The sequence below is a fragment of the Balaenoptera physalus genome (assembly GCF_965194825.1).
Source record: "Balaenoptera physalus genome assembly, chromosome: 1".
Classification (NCBI taxonomy): Eukaryota; Metazoa; Chordata; class Mammalia; order Artiodactyla; family Balaenopteridae; genus Balaenoptera; species Balaenoptera physalus.
In genome coordinates this window covers 159,875,371-159,898,992 of record NC_138882.1, presented here as the reverse complement: position 1 = coordinate 159,898,992, position 23,622 = coordinate 159,875,371, and the positions used below count along the sequence as shown (strand labels likewise).

Here is a 23,622-nt window from a genome sequence, read left to right as displayed (position 1 = left end):
ATCCCTACCCCAGGTCCCCCGTTCTGGTGCGGACCTTTCCAGTATCACTAAAATCAAGGCAAATTGGTTCTCTCCAGGGACAGCCCAAAGAAGCAACACAGAAGCCGTTGACACCCGACTGCACTCAGGAAATGGAAGACCGGGGAGACAGAAGGAGAAACAGCCCACCTCCCTGATATTCCACGGCAGCCTGACGTCTCCCCACCAAACATACCTGCTCTGTTGGCCTCATTTTTAAAGCATCTTTATCCAACACATCACAGCAGGACTGAAGAACAAATCAAGGCAGCCAGATTTCATGACTGAGAAATTCAAAGGTTCTGGTTGACTGGTCTCCCCGGAGTGCCCCCAAAGATGGGGAAGCTGACAGGAGCCCCCAGAGATAGGAAGGGTGGAAAGACTGCAAGACGGAGGCAGAAGGGAACAGAGAGGAAGCCCAGGCTGCTGCTTAAACTAGGTGATGCTTCTCCTCCCACCGCACTAGGAAGTAGGCCAGAGAGGAGAGTTTGGCTCTGAAAAACAGAACTGAGGCACACACACACAAAATACACACTGGTTCCCCATGTATTTTGAAATCAGATACGCAAGATTTCCAAGTGCTAACTCTGAGGTGGGGCTCATCTGAGTCAGGCTCATTTCTGATATACCCTTCCTCTACCGCTAAGTAGGAGAAACACTTCCCCAACAGAAAGACCTCCGTAGCCTGGTGAGTTTGGCTGCCCTGGCGTCTAAGGAAACAAATACAGCCAGCTCCTCACTAACAATGTTAGCTGGGCCCGCAATGAAATTTAACCTGTGACACAACTGTACTTTTCATTTAAACTTTCATTTGGAGAGAAGCAGTGTTTGGAGACCTGCAGTTTGTCCTGCTAATAAAGACAAGTGTTGGGACCTTTAAGGATGCCATTCATCTCTGGCTTTTATTAAATTCAATTTTCTTAAGTCCATGATACATTATGAAATTAGGAGTTGACATTCCTCTGGAAACAAAAATATCTATCAAACATAAATAGAAAAAAACTCCTCTATTACCAAGAATTTATGGCTTAAAGTTGATCTCTTTCCACTTTTTTACAAGCACATGGTTTTAGAGATCTGAAATGTTATTATAGATCTAGAATTTTATTAGTATTTATTGTAAAATAGTAAGCGCTTCAGCTCCCACTCTGACCAGCACCAAGTCAGCATCCCCAACAGATACTCTTAAAACTTGGCCTTTGGGTTTCCCTGCTGCAGCTCAATCTTTCCTGCTGCTGGCTTCCTCACCCCTGGGGAAATGGAGCCAACCTAAGTGCTCACACTAAGTATGACCCTCCCAGAGAGGGGGAACAAGCCAGCCTCGGCTCCATGTGAAGAGGAGTAACCCCTGAAATGCCTGGGGGCCAGAACACAGCAAATTGGACCTGTCCTGAACACCTCTCCAATGTTGCATGCCCATCAGCCAAGCCTTCCCTCCAAGACCAAGAACAGGGCCAATCTCAGAACATGACTTTGCAGGGGCCCTTCCTCAGCACCACCATCAGCTGTTGTAACAATGACCTTACACACTGGCATATTCTTTTGAGCCACTGAGGATGGAAAAGAGGAACTTTTGATAGATGAGCCTTTGGGGAGTCAGAAGAGTAAGGACCTCACTTAGATACTTCTAACCTTCCCATATTGCCCAGACAAGGCCAGAGCCTCAAAACACTGGCCCCAACAGCCCATTCATAGGAGAGGAGCCCCAATCTGTACCAGTTGACAAAACTCTGCAGCCAATACACCTTGGGTATGCCAAACACTTCAACAGTTTTCAGCTGATAATGAATCAGGGCGGGAACCCCAAAGCTCTAAGCTGATCACATTAATTCCACCCAAGAGCTTGTGCAGATGTGCCCTAAGTGCCAGCTTCTAGGGACAGGTGCTCAGATCATGAAACTGTTATTTCTGCCCTTCCTCCTTTGCCCTCCTTCTATTTCCTCATTCCCCTGGGAAGAAGTTTTTTTAAAGGAACATTTGAGTGTCTGCTTGTGTAAAGGTAGCACCATGAGGGAAAGAAGAACTGGTTTGTATTTACCAGCCCTCTTTCCCAACCCTAATAATAATTTCTCAATTCCTTACTTTTGTATGACATTTGCATTCAGTTAAACTACCTGAGCATCTACTCTGTGTAGGACACTGGACAGGTGTTGGAGTGGGATTCAGAGATAAGATGTAGTCTGTTTTGGAGAAGTACACGAACTAGAGGGCAGAAAAGATACATGAGCAAGTGATGAACAATGCACTATGATAAATATCTTAGTGGAACGACATACCCAGTGTTATGCTTTTTATTACAGTGTGCTTTCAAATGTATTTTCTTATTTTACCCTTTTTAATCCTGGAAGATAAGTCATATCGTCATCACCATCAGGTCATAAACCAATACTATTAAGCACCTACTATCTACCAGGCAGGGACTGGGTGTGGACACAGAGGCAAATACAATGAGATGTGGCTCCTCTGTCTGAGGTGCTCAGAGTCTGGGCACGGGGTAGAGAGGAGCTGGCCCCAAGACCCTCAGAGACACACACAAAATGGAATCATTTCATTCTTTCCATTTATTGTTAACTATGTGGCAGACACTCTGCTAAACGCTCAATAGGAATGACCGCACTGAATCTACCTAACAACTCATGAGATGGGAATCACTATTATCCCTATTTTACAGAACAACTAAGGCCCAAAAAGCAGTTGTCACTTACTCAAGGTTACACTGCTAGTAAGGGACAGAGTTGGGACTCCAAATAGGGAAAATGAGAGTTAAAGAGAGTAGGACTAACAGCTTTCAAAATCTGAAGGGTCAAGAAAGATCTGATTCTTTTAGTCTGAAAGGCTGTCTTTAAGGAGCTCAGACTCCTACCTCCCAGGAAGAAAGGCTGTTCTCGCGTTACAAGAGCGATGAATGTGGACCATCCTGGCAGAAAGTCCTGCAGGATTGCTACTGAAGAGCCTCCACTATGGCTGCAGGGACACAGATGACGCTGAGCTCTGGGCTCAGAGAGGGCAGAACTGTGAGCCTTCAGTCTGCATCTCTAGCACCCAGGTCTGTTCCAGCACACAGACCTCATTCTCTGCTTTTGGTGAGTAAACACATGAAGGGGCTGATAAATACATAGCAAGACAGAAGCCAAGCGCATGGCTCTAACAGAAAATTCTCTGTTTTCCCAGAGTTCTCCACAGGACCAGAGAGGTGAAGTGATGGTTGGTGGTAGAGCCAGGATTCAAATGCAGGTATACATCGCTCCAAAGTATTGATACTTTCTACTTTCTGCCTCTCATCTCTAAGTGGTCTCCCATCCTCCCTCAACTGCTACAAACCACCAACATCCCAGTTTTCTGTTTGCCTGGGACCACAGTTTCCTGGAGCAGGAATTTGCTAAAATTGGGATAGCTTGGTCACCCTACACCATCCACCGCTACCTGCACTACTAGGTTGTCCAAGGGTAGAGCACCATAACCACAAAAAGCTGGTCTGCTGATGGTTGATGGGAAGTGGCCACAACTTGATAACTAAGCACAAAAGCCTTGGAACTTGGATTTTTCAAAGTATCCATGGTTCTAAACCTATTGTATCTGCTGTCTCAATCAATAAAATGCTAGCTGCAAATTTGTTTTGAAAGGGAAGGGAAGACAGAGAGATTAAAAGGAAGCACCAAGCAAATATTCTTTTACCTTTTTAAGTGAGTAGAAGTTTCAGTTGGAGCAGAGATTTCAGATGCAGCTACTTTTTAAAATTGCTCAAGTAGGAACCCCAGTGATTCTCTTGATAAACTGAGGACAAAACTGCAACAGCATTTCAAATGAAATTTCACACGCACGATCAGTAGACTACAAGAAATAAATGTGTAGGTCGCTTTCGGTGTATTCAGACTCCCTTAAGCTAAAGTGTCTGCAGTGATAAGATTATATTCGAAGATACAACAACAACAACAAAAGGATTTTAAGCAGAAGGGACTTGGGTTAGGCATTTCTTGACAATGGGCCAGAGGGTTTAACAGTGTAGCATTCTTACAGACCTTTTCTCCAAAGCACAGATTCTTCTTTGCCTGAGCCGATGTTTCTACGGTCCTGTCTAAAATGGGCAGATCATTCTTCATGGCTCCCCTCTCTCAGCCTAGGAACTGACATTCCCTCAATTTAGAGACGGTAACAACTAACCTATCCCTTCTCTACATCCACTGACTCTTAGTCCAAAAACTGTGCACCCCTGCAGAGAAAGGTTTGATAAAATCCAAAAGCAACATTATCACACGGCAAGGCAGAAAAAGCAGTACCTGGTGAAAACATGGGTTTTATCCAGACAATGATTTTTGGATAAAAGTTCCATGCAAAGGCAGGCCCTTTCTCCAAGGGATCAAAGAGGCTCTTGGCCACAGGGAAGAGGGGAAGTTGAGAGGGAGAAGTGAGGGCTGCTCTGGGCAACGGAGGGAACATGGTTTGCTTAACAGTTTCTCCTTTGGAAAAAAAAAAAGACATTTTATGCACAAGGAGCTTATTTCTTAAACAAACACTCGTGGTTTTGATTTACACCACAGCCTGCTCCTAAATAATTTATGGCGGGTTAAATTTATTGCCGAGCCCTGGCTGGCTGCAAATTCGAATTGCCAAATAATTAGATTTTAGGGCAAAGCTTATAAATTACCCGTCGATTTGTCCGGACTTGTTTGTCAGTTGCTTTGTGCTTCGGGTCATCTTTGGCATTTGGCTGTTTGGGTTTTAATTGCTGATTTACACTTTGACAGATGAGAGCTGATGCTCGAAGTTTCAGGACAAGGAAGGGTAAAAAATTGGAGCTTTAAAAGGCTGATTTTTCACCTACATGTCCGTCTTCACCCATTCCCATAGACCCCAGAGCAATTAAAATGTAGAAAAGAGGCTGAAAACAGACACTGCTATTCTTTGCGGGGGGGGCGGGGGGGGGGGTGCAGAGTGAATTATAATTTACTTTTACTGAAATCTGAATTTTAAAAAAATATATAATACCAATAAATGAAGGAGACCAAAAGTCTTAGAAACTGCATCCTCACCCAGGGGTGTACGAGCCTGCGTCTACCTTTACACGCACATGACTCTGAATCAGCCTCAGTTCAAACAATTCTAGATACTCAACTGTAAATAACTTCTGATATTAGTGGCCTCTGTGAAGTTGACCCTTCAGGGCAGCAAACAACCAAATGATTTCTTTGTAGCTATCTGTTTACATACATTTGTCATGGAATTTATTTAAACAAATCTCAGGTTCTGTGCAGGAGAGGTTCCCCAGAGGCAGCACTATAGGAGGGCAGGGAAGTGGAAGGGTGCGAAGTCCAACTTACCATCCCAGTGGAAGGAAAAAATCTCTTTGGATAGTGCTGCGTTCCCATCGACGTGCTGATAGAGGGCCTGCAGGCTCCCTTTATGCTCCCCAGAGAAGCAGGGCCTGCCTCCCAGCCACCTGCTGTATCCCAAAAGCTCACCATGAGGCCATGAGTCAAAATAATACTAGTAGTAATTCTACCAACAAGAGCTGATACATATAGCTATTACATGCCAGGCACTGTTCTAAGCTCTTACATTTTATCCTCCCAATAGTCCTATAAGATTGATACTATTATTAATCCCATTTTGCCAATAAGGCAACTGAGGCATAAAGAGTACAAGTAACTTGCTCAAGGCGAGTCATACTGCTAGTAGGTGGTAGAGACCAGACTCAGATCCAGAGGGTCCAGGCCAGTGGTTAGGAGTCCATTGCTTCTCATTAGAACAGCCTCTACCTGAGTTCCCCCTCACTTTGGAGGTTGAGAGTCCACATTCTGGGACCAGGGCACATGCAACCAAAGCCTGTTCAGTTAATCACTCAATAGGGTGGGGAAAGTTATGTAACACGCTCAGGATCACAAGATGAATCAGAGGCTTGGTTTGACAAAGACCATTTTTCCAATCAGTGCAAATACCGCACTGAAGATCCACTAGCCGGGGGTGAAGAGGTGGGGGTGAGTAACAGGTGATCAAGACAGACCAGGCCCACTCAGGCAGACAGCGGGTTCTGGTCAGGCAACCTGGAGAGGAGCCCAGAGAGGCTGGCTGGGCTTTAGGAAGCCTTGCTCAGTAGTCCCCATCCACAGTCCCAGGGGCTGCTGGTCTCTTCACAGAAGACTGAATCCCCCTGGGATGCTTCATAGATTCCCTGCTCTCTGTGTGTACCTGACGGCTAGAAGCCAGGACAGGGAAACAACTGTGCTGCCATGACAGCAGATTTTCAAAATCACTGACCAGTAAGCGAGCAACAAAGACTGACATCTTGCCCACACTGCCTGAACACTTCTCTCTCACACTGGCTCATCGGAACCCACATCTCTGTAAGAAAGGCAGGTATCACTGCCCGATTTTATACACGAGAAAGCTAAGGTGGTCAGTGGTTTAAAGCATGGTCCCTTACGGGCAGCATCCCATCTCCTGGGAACTTATGAGGAATGCAGATTCCTGGCCTCCACCCCAGACTTTCTGAATCAGAAACCCTGAGGGTGGGCACAGCAGTGTGTTTTAAAAGGCTTCCAGCTGATACTGATACTTGCTGAAGCTTGAGAACCACTGGTCTAGAGTAGAGCAGTGCTTCTCAGACTTCAAATTACCTGAAGATCTTGTCAAATTACAGATTCCATTTAGCGCTGGAGTAGGGCCTGATATTCTGCGTTTCTAACAAGCTCCCAGGGATGCATCCCTGGGGATGCTGTTGGTTCTTGGACCACACTTTGAATAGCACAGGTGTAATCTAGAACATCTGTGTGACTAGCGCCTTATCACAGAGATACTGACGAGTGAGAATCAGAGCACAAGGTTCTCAGCTCTTCTCTCAGAACAAACCCTTGCTTGGCCCACTTTCAAGCCCCTTGAGTGAGCCCTTTAGATCTGCCAACCACTCCCGGCTCCTGCCATCAGACATTTCATTCTCCTGGCCGCCAAGATCCAGGGGAGGAAAAGCTGGCATCTCACATCCCAGAACTTTGTAGAGCAAGTTGACACATCTCTGTTAGGAAGCCAGCAAGAGGTCTTCCTGCCATGGCAATGCCTGCTCCCTTTAAGAATGCGGTCAAGACCCAGGGCATCAGCTACCCAACAGAGCACTCGTCATACTATTCTCTCCAAAAAAACACCTTCCTTCTGTACAAATGAACCAAAAAGCAGGATTGGATACCTAGGTCTCCTAGGAAGACCTCTCATTACAGACATAAGCCAGGAGCTATTTTTCTGCCCCTGGTCCTGAGAAAGGCCTAACAATGGCCACGGATGCAGAGCGGGATCACAGCAATTCCTACGATATCCTGAGGCCCCAAGCTGGAGATGCCTCACCACACTCCACACCATCGCCATGAACTTCCTTTAAGGCCTTCCCCTAGCACTGCCCCTCTAGTCATGTTACCTCTCTAGTGAAAGCAGACCTTATCAAAATGGCATGTTTCCTCCCACTCATCAGTCCCAGCCTCCTCCATCCCCAACTAACTACCAATCCCTTTCAGCTGAGCAGTTGGCCTTTCATTCACATCTGCGAGTGCTGGGGGTGGGGTGGGGTGGGGGTGGACAGTGAAAAATACAGAGTCCCTGGACTCCATTTCAGACATCGCAATCTCAAACCATGGCCCTCAGTTTGTATCACACTTGTAGAGAGCAAGATTCCAAGCTTTTCAGCCAGTTATCGTCCTATCTACCCAACCATCACCACCTACCTCCCAAAGGCCAATGGCCAAACAGTTCATCAAACAGACCCTAGAAGAGTAACGGCCTACATCACCACTAAGGAGCTGACCTATGTCAGGTGTACCCGACATGGACCTTCAGCGCAGAGCACTTCACTTACGACAACCATAGGTTTCGCTCTCCACTGCTTACCAAATCTCTTAGCACCACTGACTACCAGAGCCCACGAGTACCCAAAAATGCTATGAGCTACTTAAGAGCACAGTTCTCAAGCTTGTTTCTTTCCCAGCACATCTAAGGGCTACAACACGTTAACTCCTCTCCATTCCCACCATCACCACCTTAGTCCAACCCACTAACCCACTTTCAATTAATGCCTCCTAACCAGTTTCCCTCTGCCCATGTTTAACCCCTTGAACACTTTTCCCTCCATTCCCATGAACTCTGGCTTATGATATCTATTTCTGTTTCCTCTCTTCCACTCAACAATACATTCACACTTCCTTTTCTGGGTCGCCAATTTTGCCCCCAACCTTACCGTGGACTCTGCACTTCCTCTCCTTTCAGCAACATGGGCATCTTCCAGTGAGAGCCTCTGCCAGCATTTAGCCTTCAGACGAGCCCTTGGCTGGAAGGGCCTCCCCAACACTAGACCATAGCACTGGAACAGAAGTGGAGCCCATACAACAGATGTTTGCTACCACAGACCAAGATCTCCCACTGGCCAGCTACAGGCAGGGGCAGGGCCTAAACAGCAGCCCGTTCCAAGGCACCTTCACTTCAGCTTAGGAGCTTCCCTGATGTTTGACTCCCCCTCCGGAGTCTACCTCCCTCCTTTCTGATTCTCCCAGCACCTAATCGGGCTTTGCCTGTGGTAGCACTCAACACACACAAACCTTCTCTGCCTGTCCTAGCCTGCTCACTCTTCTGCTGCAGACCTGCCAGCCTGGGGGGCTAGTGTCAACCTGGGAACACTCTTGTTTCAGGCTTTTAGGCAATGACTCAGTTTTCACAGCTAGGGCTCAAACCTCATCACATAAACGCATGACTGTGGGGGTTTTTTAAGGATTGTGAACACCCAGGATAAGGGAATAAAAAATAATCATTCCAATGGCATCTTAATCAAAATGATGCAGGATCCTTTTTCCCAACAAGACACAGAGATGGAGGAAGCATCTCCTAACATCAGTTTCCTCATGTCAGACAACTGATTTCAGTCTACAAAGTAAGAAATGTAATCAACAGAGGGGAGAGGAAAAACAAAACAGGATGGGGGCAGAAGTGAAGCCCACGGACCAACCCTAAACTCTCCTCTTGATTGCACTTCCCCTCCTCCCTTCCCGACCTAACTGGTTTTCTTTCTGTGGCTGTGTTACCTGTTGCTGCTGCTCCGAGGGAGAGCTCGTCCCCACCTCCCACCCCCTCTGGTCACCTCCACTGTAGCAAATCTCTTCTCATCCAGGCTCTCCTGCCTCTTCATTAATCCTTCCCTCCTTCCTTCTGTTTCTCAATGTTAGTCAGCAGGCCGTTTATCTGTTTGAAGGGTATAAACCTCCCTGATCTACGGAAGGAGGTCTTCCCAAGGGATGCCTAGCAGATCCAGATCCAAACTGCCAGTACTTGGCGGGTGGAGCGGTTGTCATATCATTCCCTAGCCCTTGCCTCTCCCTGGAGACCTCGAAGCCCAGCCCAGTGCTACCTTCAGGGGCAGCTCCCTGACAATGCCTCAGGGCCTCAGCTCACATATTTCTATCTTGATCCTCACCCTTTTGGCCCACACGTTACTGGCTAAAATTCTCTTAAACCTCTTGTAGCCTCTGTACTCCCACTTGCAGCATCCCAATAAGATGTTCTACTTGAACGTGAGAAATACCATATCACCGATATAGACAATCCTACTAGCCAAACAGTGAAATAATTTGCTGGGTTCTGAGAATTCCCCGGTGGTCCAGGGGTTAGGATTTGGCGCTTTCACTGCTGTGGGCCCGGGTTCGATCCCTGGTCTGGGAACTAAGATCCTGCAAGACACTCGGCATGGCAAAAAAAAAAAAAAAAAAAAAAATTGCCGGGTTCAAAGTCTTCATTCTCCCTCTTCCTCATTTTCAACGTTCGGGCACAAACAAGCTTGCAATGCAGGTCAGGTTTTTCAGACTTCATTCAGTTGGTCCTGGCTTACTCTGTGAGTGCCTTCTTTCATTCCTGCTGCAGCAGTTCTGAGCGCCCTCCAGCCCACTTGGCCCTCTCGGCCTCCTGACTTTCCCTTAACATGAAGCTGTGCAACCCCTCCCCCACCCGTGAGCAGGGCTGACCAGTCCCCTCCTCTATGCGCCCACTGTACTGAGTACTCACCCAGGCCACGGTACTTATCACGCTGCTTCACAGCAGTTACGCGGCTGTCTACCCTCCTCGACTACGAGCTCCTTGAGGGTAGGGATCATTTCTTGTCTTTATGCCCCAGCATCTAACATAGAGCTTGAAGTTGTTATCCAAAGAGTAAGAGGAGGCCTTTTCGTTGCCTCTAAGGTGGCTACCATGAAGTCCTCCCCATTCCTTTACTGACCTGGTTGGTTTTGTCATGTCCAACAAAAACCTTAAAAGGCAGCTCAGTGTCACTGTTAGTTTAACAGTCCCTAATTTCATTCACCATTTATCAATGGCCCTATTCTTTAGAGCTCTTCCCCACCACCAACCTTAGCTCCGTGTCTAACAAAATCTGCATTCCAACAGCTGTCTCAGCCCTGGAGAGGCCACCGGACAATAAGAGGCTGGGGGAAATGTCTTCTGATTTGCACTAAATTACGTGGTGACTTTGTTACCAGTGACCCAGCGCTCCCCAAGGAAAAGTTCCTTGGTCCCACCCCAAGGCAACTCCATAGCCTAACTACACACTATGGCAGCTTAAAGGTGTAAACCCTGGGGAAGGGAGAGAAGCAGACTGAATAGAGCAAATAAACCCACTTCAATCGTACCCCTGCTGTGCCAAACACACGCGGCAGCACCACCATGCACGAGTGCTCCGCTCCCCGAGATGTATATTTTACTTTTACATTGCTGTGTCTGCTCCAAATAAAGAAAGGCCGTTCGGCTTTCACACGAAGTTACAACAGGGTCAAGTTCCGGACACGGCAAATGGGGCAAATGCTTGTCCCACTCAGGGAGCACTAGTGGGGAGCCACAGTGAGAGCCAGGGGAGGCCCATCCCTATGAGGGACCACCAGGAAACTGCAGCCTGTGGAGGGGGGCTCAGGAAGGGGTCGGGGAGGCACCACATTTATGGAAGCAGCAACAAAAAGGACAAAAGGGCCTAGTGGGCTGCCCCATGCCCACCCATCACTGGCCACCACTAGAGGAATTCACTTACAGTGACCCTGAAAGAAGAGATGTGTTAAAGCAGAGATAAGAAAGGCAATAATTGGTCTGATGGGCAGGGGAAAAATTATTCCAGGAGTCGAGAGCCTATGCAAGAACACTTACGGCTCACACAGTCATCATAACTCAGCCCCCTCAAGCATTTTGTGCTCTGCTTATGGTGTTAACTTTAATGTCTTAACATATAACACCATCCACACTAACACAAAATACTACACACGCCAGATGAGGCTGAGTTATAGTTGCTGTGAGAAGCATAACTTTGAATTTCCTGATTTTGGTGCATTTAATCTCAACCATAATGTTACATTAACGTCGGTTTTGCATTTCATTTCCCAGTTTAGAAGAATAGCGTCAGCGCCTTTGCCTGTCTGTACAGAAAAAGGGGCGGGGCTGACTGGGGCCACAGGCAGACGGACCACCACCCAACAACTGGGTCCTCCGCTAAAAAGCCTGACCCGACCCCTCCCCCTTGGAGGAACCTGGACCAGGACAAGTGAATGGGGAGGGAAGGGTGAGTTCTTTCTCTAGGGAATGGCCTTTCCATCCACTTGCAAAGTACAGGAACCAAGAGCAGAGGGGAAGAAGCCAAATATGGAGCAAGAGCAATGTGTGTGTATCAGGTGGGGGGAGAGTAGGGGGTAGGGGGCTCCTGCCTCTCAGCCTTGAAGGGAGGAGAAGGGAATCAATATAGTGTGATTTGTAGGGATCTTAACCAATTTCCTGTGAAGTTTTCCAAAATGTCTCTCTCACAAAAGACTAATAATGAGGAGCCAGCTTCAAGTCATACTGAAATCCTCCAAATGCCTCTCTTCTATTTTATCCCTTCTCCTGTCACCATCAACCCTCCCCCCACCCTGCCCTCCCAAAATAACCCGGCATCTGGACAATTTTCTATAAAAAAAAAACGCCTTTACTCATAGTTCTAACTCAAAATGCAGATGGAGTCTCTTCGAGGTTTCCTTAAAAAAAAAAAAAAAAAGCCCCTGTGGACAAAGACCAAACACTAGAAAACCTCAACCCCAAAGGTCATTTTTCTCCAAAGTTGTGGGCACTTAAATACAGATAAGAAGGAAAACAGTCACCGGGGCTGCTGCAGAGCAGTGAGAAAAAGGCTGTACCTCGGAGCCTGATGGAGTCTGATGGACGAACTCAGGGAGGGAGGGGAGGCGGCAGCCAGGACATGTGCTCCCAGACAGGAGCGCCGGGCTGCCCCTCCCTGGCCATCTGGACAGCTGAGGTTACTTCCTCCTCCCCGCATGCTGTGGCCTACACCTCATTTTCCTCACTTACATTTGCTTTGGTCTTTTCTGAACACTGAGGTGGTGAGAGAACTTGCCCCCAGGTTAAAGCTGCACAATTAAAGTTCCCACCAAAGCTTTCAGGCTGCTCCCTGGGCTTCGGGGTCACAGCCACCAGCGTTCGATGCACATCCACACCAAAATGAGCAACATGAACTCCTGCTGGCGAGGACAAAGCAGCCACAATTCTCCGAACCAGATAAAAACCTACTTCCATATCAAGAAACAATTCCTAAAGCAAGAAAGGAACTGTATTCCTCACATTTTGAGTCTCTAAAACATTTTAATCCACCTAAGTTAACATTTAAGTGAAAAAATATTTTCAAACGAAAAACAGTCTCATATTCAACCAATACCTATCATGTTAATCTGAATCAAAATGTATAAAACAAAATGAGTGCAAATACCAGAAAGGTGAAAGCCTGTTACTGGCAAAGCAACCACTCCAGTTTCAGTGAGCTGAACAGAGTACAAAAATAAACAGCAAAAATTATGACAAATGGGAAATACCAGATGTTTTACCATGTTTACAACCAATATTGTTACTCAAGTACAACAAAGCTTGCACCTGTCAGTTTGCATGGTGGCATTCCTTTTGGACAGTCCCAACAAGCTGACTCAGGGATTTCTGAATACCAGACACAGATAAGAGAAATGAACCCTATGCCGAGCCTCCAGAGAGGCCCTGGCCCAAAACTTGCTCCTGCCTCCTATGCAACTGAGGGGTATGACACACTCCCAAAAGAATCAGAAGTGCGCTGTGTTCAAGTGTTCAACTCTTGGGAGCCAGGCAGCAGGGGAGCCGGGGTGGTTCTGATTCACAGTCCAAGCACATCCCCAGGAGGCACACAGACCTTGTCCACAAAGTATCTCTGTCAAGTGGACAGCCATCAAGAGGTTCTGAGAGAGCTAGGTAGGGCTGATCTAACCTGCACACCATATTCTAGTCCTTTTACTGTCTCTTCTAGAAGTTCATTCTCATCCCAAATCTCAATCTTTCCTGCTTCCACTTATATTCTTTTTTTGTCCTTATTAAAATGAAGAGCAAGTTATCATCATACTCCTTGGAACAACTCCTTCCAAGTCTGGACAAGAAATCAGTCACTAAAACCATATTCAATTTCTCTTCTTTCTAAGTTTTATTTTTGTGCCTCTAATAATTTTTGTTCCTCCTTTTTTATTTTTTATTGGAGTAAAATTGCTTTACAATGTTGTGTTAGTTTCTGCTGTACAATGAAGTGAATCAGCTATATGTATACCTATATCCCCTCCCTCTTGGACCTCCCTCCCCCCCCCCAATCTAAGTCATCACAGAGCACCAAGCTGAGCTCCCTAATTTTTGTTCCTCTTATCCTGAGCTTTTCCAATTTCTCCACTGCCCTTGTTGACCAAAAGATCTAAACAATACAGAGGCTATGATGAGAACCTGACCTATGAGGACCTCAGTGGAAGGACACTATCCTATCTGGGACCGACAACTTCTCCAATCCATCCTCCAACCTTTCTCTGAATCCTTTCAGGACCCTGCTACATGCAAACTTTAGGGAAGGTGTTTTTTAAAAAGAAAGTGGGGTTGGGGGGGGAGCTTTAAGCTGCCAATAACAATAAGTCTCAAGTCACTTCTAAGCTGCCCATCCCTTTCCTGAGAGTGGTCCAGGGGGTAGTTCAACAACAGAGCTGTCTGGCCCCAAACTCACCTTCTTACCTGTTGATCACAGCATTGTAAAGGCTTAATGAAGTAGAGATGCATTACATTTATCACTTGCCCTAGATCCACTCAAATCCATCACTATGTCACAGCAAGGAGTTAGATTGATCTGACAGGATTTGCTATTCTTCACAAACCCATGTAAGTTATTACTCAGTACCCTATGCTCTTCTAGCTGTTTGCTGATTGATTATCTGACGATCAGGTCAAGTATCTTCTTTGGAATCACAGTAAACTAACGGGTCTATAATTTCCAAGATCATTCGTATTTGCCTTTTAAAGATAAGCAAGACAGCAAATGCTTCTTCCTGAGTTCTCTAAAGTAACAGCTAATGCTTTGCTAATAATGAACCAGGACAGCCAATTCCTTAAGTGCCCTTGGAATCACATCATCAGGGTTCATTGATTCTGGAGATAATCTTTAATCAGGCTCAGACCCTGGTAAAAAGCAGGAAGCCCAACCTCAGTCTAGGTCTAAAAGGCCCTGGTGCCTAAGTCTGGGAAGGAAGTTGGTGATACAAGTGATTTAAATCTGTACTGCATTATATCTTCAGCATTGCAATAGATAAATAAAAAGAACAAAAAATTAAAAGAACAATGCCCTTGAAAGAGATATGAAAGGTGATACTAACAGACCAAACTGAGACATGAATCGAGTTTCACCTTCAGTAACATTGGCAGGACCCTCTGTAGGACAAGAGAACAGAGCTACATAATTATCTCAGCTTATAATCTAACTGAAAAGTTCAGAAACAAATATACCCAGGCATGTGCCAGGAAGCAGAAAGCAGGAAATGTCATCAAGAAGGTGTCAAGCAATCATGAGGCTTCAGAAGAGGGATGAATCCTATGCAGTAGCAACGTGTTAGGTTTTAGACTCAGGTCCTACGAAGGCTTACTCAGCAACTGAAATCATCAGCAAGGGAAATAATATGGCATATTGGGGTATGGCTCCCTGATTCTCAACCCAAGAGAATCTACATAACCAAAACGCCCACCCACCACCCAGGTACACCCACCACAGAATCTCCAGTAGTTTGGGGAGGTGGAGAAGACGACCCTACAGCACAGGTAGGAGCAAGAGGCTGAGAAAGAAAGTGTGGCTCAGGCTGCCCCCAAGCCATCTTCCCTTTCACGCGAAGTTCCTTCCCCTAGGAAGCTCTCCTCATCCAGCGCCTGTCTTCCCAAGCCTCAGCAGGCCTGATTCCAATCCTCCCCCAAAGGCAGACCACTACTTTGAGAATAGGAAACAAACAGGAAAGGAGAAAGGGAAAGGTAAAAGGGTTGTGGTATCTGCTTTATGGAAAATAATCTACTCTCCTAAAGATAGAACCCCTCCCTGGAAAAAAAACCAACCATGAGAAATGAACCCAGTTTACCTCTGAATGGACCTCCCTGTCTCCCAAGTGCCTGCTGCTACAATCCTCTTCTCCTCCTCTTACTACTGAAAGCTACTCCCAGACACACATGTCTACAAACCCCCAAATTACCCACCTGATAATCCAGCCCTACAGGGAAGAGTTCCAGTCCTAGAGTCAGGCATACCCAAGGCCCCCACACTACAATGCACTGCCACATTGGCCCCCAATCAGGCCCCCAAAGCAAACACCAAGCAATCTAATATCACCTAGCACACGTGTCTCTCTGCTGCTAATCCAAGCTTCTTAGCAGCACTACCTCAAAAGGTAAAAGATCTCCGAACACAGTTGGTAACTAAGAAAAAAATGCAAGCAAAGAAATTTTCCTTTCCAACAGACCAGCAATGGTTGTTCAGGTTATCTAATGCTGCATAACAAATCATCCCAAAACTTAGTGGCTTAAAACATCAATAATCATTTATTATCTCCCACAGCTTTGATGAGCCAGGAATTCAGGAGTGGCTCGGCTGGTCAGTCTGGCTCGAGGTCTCTCCTGAGGTTGAAGTCTGATGTCCACCGGGGCTGTAGTTATCTGAAGGCTTGACTGGGGGTAGCAGAGTCACCTCCAAGACAGTGCCAAGAAACATGACCAGCAAGTTGGTACTGGCTTTTAGCTAAGAGCCTCAGTTCCGGTACACATGTGCCTCTCGCCAGAGCTGCTTGAGTGTCCTCAAAGCATGGTGGCTGGCTTCTTCCATAGCAACTGATCCAAAAGGGCAAGTTGGACTGTGACGCTTTTTATGACTTAGCCTCAGAAGTCACGCAATGTCTCTTGCACTCTACTCTGTTGGTTATACAGGGCTAGCTCTCATTCATTGTAGGAGGGGGGAACTACCAAAGGTGGGAATATCAGGACGTAAGGATCGTTGGGGGCCATTCTGGAGGCTAACACAGTATTCCTTAAAAGAACATGCAGCAGTAGCAGGAGAAGGCAGAAGGGAAGGGAAAGGAGAGAGGAAGGATGGGACAGAAGGAAACATTTTGATTCCCAAAGGCTGAGACCAGAGAGAAACAGTGTGCCCAGTTCTCTACAAAGACCTCTCAGGTCTACCTTACCCTAGGATGCCTGAGTCAAGTCCTGCTTCTTAGGCAGGAACTCCAGATGAGTAGCTAAAAGCCAAGAAGACATGAGAAAGTTCCTCTGGGTCCCAGAAAGCAAGTCTATCCTCCCTCCCTCCTTGCCCACCCCACCTTTGCTGAAGCAATGATGCAACAGTTACCTGAGGATGAATCTGCGGCTTGTCACACGTGGCCTCAAAGTCCAGCACTAAAAAGTAGTGATACCTCTGGGGAGGGAAGGACATCATTGCCGCCATGGATGCGCCAAAGCTGTGGGCCGCCAGCTTTCTGGTGGATATGGAGCAGAACTCCGGAACACCACAGGGAGAAAATAAGTGGGAGCCCAGCACTTTTCTTGCTCTTGAAAGTAAATATGAAGAAAATCGAGCTGCTCCAGTCTGTAAAGGTGCTAGCATTGAACATCCAGAAGCATCTAAAACTTAGGGGAGGAAAGTTTAAAAGAAAAAAAAAAAAGAAAGAAAGAAAGAAAAAGAAAAAAAAAAAAAAAAAGAACAGAGAGTCTGGGTTACTCCCTCCCACCGTGGCCCTGTTCCACCTGGTCTTCAGGAATAGTCACAGAACATGAACCACTCCCCAGTGTTTCTGTGCCCCTTTTCTAAATCCCAGTATTTGTTATTGAAGTTCAAGACCCTTAATACTGGCCCCCACAGCATTATGACAGCTCTGAGTCTCCCAGACCATTCTCAAAACAAGATGCAGCACTGGCCTTGATCTTTAAGTGGAGCTCTAAAGTTCAAAAGAGAGAGAGAAAAATTCTGTGTTCACTTCTCAGGTGGCAACAGTTAACATTAAAGCTAAGTTTCCCAAAGTAACCCGGGGTGCCCCGGTTGCACAATCAGTCCTGGGAGCTAAGTAGACCCAGACAGACAGCAGGAAATGCCCAGGACTCTCTCCTCAGCTCCATTCCCAGCCATTGTCCCTGGCTTTCCTGTCTGTATCTTGATGTCTCCACATGCCCTCCTTCCTTCTCCCAACGGGAAAGGAGCAGAGCCCATCACAGGGAGCTTGCTCACCATATTCTGGTGATTCCCCAGCCCCCAGCCAGTAAGTGGCACCTGGGGGAATGAACGAAGCCTGCAGAGCACAGCTGCCAACAGCCTCGGGCCTTCCTCCGCTGCCTTTAGACTAACTCTCTACTAGAGGCCTTGAATGACTGCAGGACTTTTTTTAAATAGGGAAGAAAAAGAGAAAACCCAGATGTGGTGGTAATGGGAGCACTGCTAAAAGTCTAGTAAAGTTTTCTGAGTGTACACGTGCAAAAAAAAAAAAAAATCCAAATCACTTTTCAAGTTTTCCCTTTCAATTTGCAGAATGTCTGCTCCTTAGATGACTAACGAAATATAAAAATCAAAGCCTAAGTTTTACTCACGAATAACTCAAGCTTCCTTAAAAAAAAAAAAAGAAACAGGAATAAAGCAGAAATTTTGTGTTTTTCCCATTTCATACCCAACACTCAAATTCCCTCAACTTTAATCCTCAAAGTCAAACAAGAAATCATGCTGCTCAATACAGAAATGGCCATAGTTTAAGCTTTCTGAAGCCCCAGTCTGACGGAGCCAAAAGCTTGCCTCTGAAAGACTGCAATGGGCACTCACTCCCTCCTGTAGCGTGGGGGAGGCTAGCAGCCTGGGAAGTCCAGAGCACACTAGAGGCAACAAGGTCACTACCACCTGAGCGGACATGGATCATGCCAAGTATCACTTCTCACCCCAGCTCTCGCGGGACTCAAGGAATGACCTACAGTAACTTGCCTGCAGATTTATTAGGATACATGCTGGTGTGGGTCCTCAATTTCCCTATTCCTATAGTGAGGTTCCATGTGGAACAAAGACCAAGAAGTATTTTAAGTTCTTCATGATTCTAGCACAAGCGTAGTGCTTGTTTTCACCGCGGCCTACAGCCTCTCCAAAAATGCAGCCAAACTCCGTAGCCTGGGATAGACAAAGGCTGGCTTGAGTTTCATTATGGAATCCCTTGGAAAGGCAAACGGGCCAACATCCTTTTGAAAGCCGGAATCCAAAATAACTCTTCACGTCACCCACTCCTGAACAGTACTGGAAGCCTTGCTGACACAGGAGACACCAGTCTGCTCAGATTACACATTCTAGTTTGAATCCAAAGTCCCTCAGGGCCTTAGAACTTTTCTCTAACCTCTCAAAGTCAGGCCATGCATAAGGACTTCTGAAAGTCTTAATGTTTTCCAATGTGTTTATATAGTGTATAAAGTGTTTTTAGTCAATCAGACTCCATCTGCCAAATACTACAGGCAATTAAGCATCATGATTAAGGAGGGCTTCTGGGTTTGAATCCTGGTTTTACCACTTACTTGCCATGGCACCTTGGGCAAGCTCTGTTCTTCAATTCCTCACCTGTAAAATGACAATAGCAGCTCCTACTCCTTAAGCGAGAGTGAAATGAGAGGACATATGTAAAGCACTAAGAGCAGGGTCTGGCACATAGGGCTCAATAAATATAAGCTTACTATTATTACTACTACTATCCTATTGGGCTATGCCCACCTGGCCAAGCCTGGACCCCCATACTTTGGGCCTATAAATCCAATGCATAAGGCAACCTCACAGAGTAACATAAATGTCTCCTGCACCCCCAGATTGCTCTAGACCCCCCATACTACATACTGTATATGCCCTATCCCCTCCCATGGACAACACACTGATGGCCAGAGGTCCTCACGCCTGCAGGCCTTGCTTTCTCATCTGATTTCACCCACATAAAAAAGCTTCTCTCTTGTAAAAAGTCTTGAGAGCAGACATTAGGAGACCAGGCCTCCACATATCAGCAGTCACTGGGTTCCATACTTCCCTTACATTTAAAAAAACCAAGTTCAACTCAAGTCAAGAAACAGAGGGCAGCTCTTCTCCCCTTCCTGAAAAATTCAATCTAATGGCTTTAGAGCCATTAGTTGTGGCAGAGGAAAGTAGGGTCTACATCAGTTGAAGTGGGAGGAGCAGAAGGGTCTGGGAGGGAGTATCAGAGCCCAAGCTGGGTGAGGAGGCATCCATACAGAGGCAGGAAGGTGTGATGCAGCATGCCACAGCCCTAGTGGGGTATGAAGGGCACCGCTGGCAGAGAAGGAGCGGCAGCCTGATGTGGGGACTCACAGGCAGGGTGAAAGAGTACCCAAGGGGGGAAAGGGCAGTGGCCACAACGGGAGATTAGTTACATACAGAGGGATTGATCAAAAAAGGGCATATATTAAGGGTAATGGGACCAGGTTTCTCACTGTTAGAGGATGGAATTAAAACATGGAAAAGGAAAAACATCTGTGGTGTCGAACTGGAATTGGAGTGTGAACTCATGGTTTCTGATATATATATAATATATAAAATAAAGCTAGGGCTTCCCTGGTGGCGCAGTGGTTAAGAATCCACCTGCCTGGGGACATGGGTTTGAGCCCTGGTCCGGGAAGATCCCACATGCCGCGGAGCAACTAAGCCCGTGCGCCACAAACTACTGAGCCTGCGCTCTAGAGCCTGTGAGCCACAACTACTGAGCCTGCACTCTACAGCCTGCGAGCCACAACTACTGAGCCCGCATGCCACAAGTGCTCAGGCCTGCGCGCCTAGAGCCCGTGCTCCGCAACAAGAGAAGCCACCGTAATGAGAAGCCTGCGCACCTCAATGAAGAGTAGCCCCTGCTCGCCACAACTAGAGAAAGCCTGCACTCAGCAAGAAAGACCCAATGCAGCCAAAAATAAATAAATAAATAAATAAATTTAAATGAATAAAGCTAGATGTACATATGAAGATGAGTATACATCTATACACAAATATATAGATACATGTATATATATTTTCTAGCTCTGCTTACTGAAGGGCCAGGGAGCAGCAACACTGATAGCAATGTGCACATCTAGCACCTAGCTGCCTTCTAAACAACATCCTCCACCGAAAGAACTAGAGCTCTTTGGAGAACTGGCTGATTCCAGGGCTGTGGCAGAGAAAGTACAAGATGAGCCTAGAACATCCTGTTGTGCCAGAAAGCAAGGAAATGCTCAAAAGGACGCAGAAACCAGCTTGAAGGGGCTCCCACTGGCAAGTAAATAATGATATTAATGGATTATAATGCACTGAATAAAAAAAGGAAACCATGAGGCCATAAAGATAAAAATAAATACATAAATAAGTAAATAAATGTTAAAAACTAAAGTTTGGTAAGGGATTTCACATAGTTTCAAAGTATCTCCCCACAGAATGCTTATTAATTATAACAGGGAATAAGTTTACAATGGAGAAGCCTGGAAGACATCACCTTAATCAAGTGAGCAAAATGAACATCATCAATAATGGGATTAATCAAAATCTTGCATCACATGATAGGATGCAATGAGAAAAACAAAGCATCATTTCTGTGATACTCCTGTCGAAGATGCATAACCTGAATCTAATCATGAGAAAATATCAGACAAACCCTGAATGAGGGACAATCTACACAATAACCAGCCTGTAATCTTCAAAAGTATCAAGATCATGAATCTCAAGGAACGTTTACTGAGAAAAGTCTATAGGAGATGAGAGACTTGGTAACTAAATGTAATGCACGATTCTGAACTGGATCATTTTGCTGCAAAGAACATTACTGGGACAACTAGCAAAACTTGAATGGGGTTTGAGGATTAGATGGAGGTAACATATGAATGTTAATTTTGATGGTTGTGTTATGGTTAGGTAGGAAAATGTCCTTGCACGTAGGAAATGCACGCAAAGTATTTAGGGTGATGGGGTGTTAGGTAGGCAACTTAACTCACAAATGGTTCAGGAAAAAAATTCTTTGTACCCTACTTCCAACTTTTATGTAAATTTGGCCTATTTCAAACTTTAAAAAAAATTTTTTTTTAACCACATGCAATGTTGCTTAAAAAAAAAAAAGAAACAGAGAACAGTATGTGAGGGAGCCATCTCCCCGTACTGCCACAGAGGGTAGGCTGCACGCTCTCCTCTGGCAGCCTCCAAAGCACGGAGTCTCCATCCTAAGTGCCCCTGCCCAGTGCCCCCTCACTGGGCATCTCTGCCACCTCTAGAGCCTGCTCGGGAAATATCCCTGCACTCCCTGCAGAGGCGCTCCACTTGCCTGCCTACCCTCTGACATCTTAGAGATTGCCCCTTTCTGCTGATGTCATTATATTTTAGTCACTAGTTTGCAGAATATAAGTCTACAACTTATATCATCAGCCAGGACTTTGAGAATCTAGTTGAGGGGCAGAACTCAAAAGGAACAGTTTATGATTCTGTGTATATCTATCTCCTCACCAGCTTTCACCAGAGACGAAGATTTACACACATTTATTCTGACACCCATTTCCTTCTCCTAGCAAATTAAAGGTAGTAAGTAGCCTATGGCAAAGAGGAAAACGAATGATTCTCTCCTCAATATAAAGGGACCAGTCCCCCAGTGGGGCAGGGGAGAGGAAAACAGGGACTGCCACAGGGCCAGCCTGATTTGGAGGAGCAGGCCTGCACCACAGCCCCCGGAGGATGTGCACAGTATTTACACAACAGACACAATGTCTCCTCTGCAGCCATTACTGTCGGTCAGGTAAATAACGCATGTGCCAAAACACACATTTAATGAGGGAAATAATATGCCTTTATAAAAAGCCTCAATTTCTATTTACCTGAGAGACCAGGGAAGCACCAAATCACCAGATTAGTGGACCCACAGAGGAGTCATTCTGGCGTCTTAGGTAAATAGACATTTTATAGCCTTCCATTACTGGAGGGGGGAAGGAAGGGCGAAGGGAGGGGGCCATCCTTTAATATCCACATACAGGCCAGGGGAGTCTGGGGGAGAGAAAAGAAGAGAAGCCCATCATGAAATATGGGGTCCTCTCCCACCGCATCTCCCCATCCACATATACTTGGGATCTCTGGGGAGGGTATGGGTTTATACCATCCCTGGGTTCAATCCACTCCATAAAAAGCCAGACTGGGGAGCTCCCTGGAGGTCCAGTGGTTCGGACTCAGTGCTTTCACTGCCGCGGGCCTGGGTTCAATCCCTGGTCAGGGAACTAATATCCTGCAAGCCTCGTTGTGCGGCCAAAAACAAACAAACAAACAAACAAAAGCGAGACTGGGAGGCAGGGGTGCATTCCAGAGAAACTTCAAGGCACTGAGGCAGGTTCTGGGTCCACACTAGAAGCACATGGGACAGCCACAGAGTACCCAGTTCCCAGTCTCGGGGAAGTCCCTGTTCCAATCTGACGTGCAGTAGCACAAGTGCTCAGACACCTAAGCCACAGAGGCATCCACAGAGAACACGGTAACATCTGTCTGCAACTCGTTCTGTCACAGGCCCTGTCTCAGGCGGCTAAAAATAACCTGGGAAAAATATAAATAAACTGCATGCCTTCAAAAGTCATAATTTTCAATCTAATGAATGCATTCTTAACTGCCAGAGCACTTTCTGTGAAAATCATAGACTGTCAAAGGTGAAAGAAAACCTAAGAGAAGACGCAGTCCAGCAAGCCAGGGAAAATGAGCCCCAGAAAGAGAAAAGGACAGTCCAAGGTTCACAGAGCAAGTAAGGGTAAGAAGAGAACCCATGGCTCCCGACCCCCAGTTCAGAGCCTCCAGCCACTGCCCCAACACAAGGAGCAGACACCAGCATTTGTCCCCCAAGCTTTTCTGTAGCCTCACAAGTGGAGGCCAGGGGCCTGAGGGCTCGGCCTAAGGCAGAACAAAGCTTGAGACCCCTACAAAAGCTTAGAACCTCTACACGACTTCCTGATGGCCCCAAAGTGGAATGCAAGCAGGAACTCTAAAGCTGGGTCCTCACCTCAACAAAACACTCTTCTCCTCTCTACACCCCATCACCCCCTAGACCTGTAGCTTCAGCTGCTTCTGCTCCAAGACAGGGCTAGGGAGAACTTGTCCAACATCAGAAGCAGCTGCTAATCCCAAACTATCAGAAGAGCTAAAGTCACTAAAGACCTTCAGGAATACCAAATTCTGAGGGCAACATCACAGGCCGTAGGAGGCTCGCTCTCCCCTTCAATTAGCCTGTCTCAGCAACTCAAGGCAGCACAGAAAAA

The 23,622-nt window shown here is 46.4% G+C and overlaps 1 protein-coding gene across 16 annotated transcripts in view; it reads right to left on the bottom strand.

Moving 5' to 3' along the window:
• The window catches only part of ERI3 (ERI1 exoribonuclease family member 3), a 128,164-nt gene that overhangs the window by 96,570 nt on the left and 7,972 nt on the right, over nt 1–23,622 (bottom strand). For 10 of the 16 annotated variants that reach the window (XR_014261894.1, XR_014261895.1, XM_082455697.1 and 7 more), the window contains one exon: nt 16,712–16,989. The exons of 2 other annotated variants lie outside the window; for them this stretch is intronic. Coding sequence is in view for 11 of the 14 variants with exons in the window: in XM_082455689.1 (XP_082311815.1) it covers nt 16,712–16,989 (278 nt within the window). In the remaining 3 variants the exon portion in view is untranslated. Of the gene's footprint in view, nt 1–16,547; nt 16,580–16,711; nt 16,990–23,622 lie in introns of those variants that run through there. 4 more of the 16 variants (XM_082455690.1, XM_082455696.1, XM_082455699.1 and 1 more) reach the window with 2 other exon arrangements.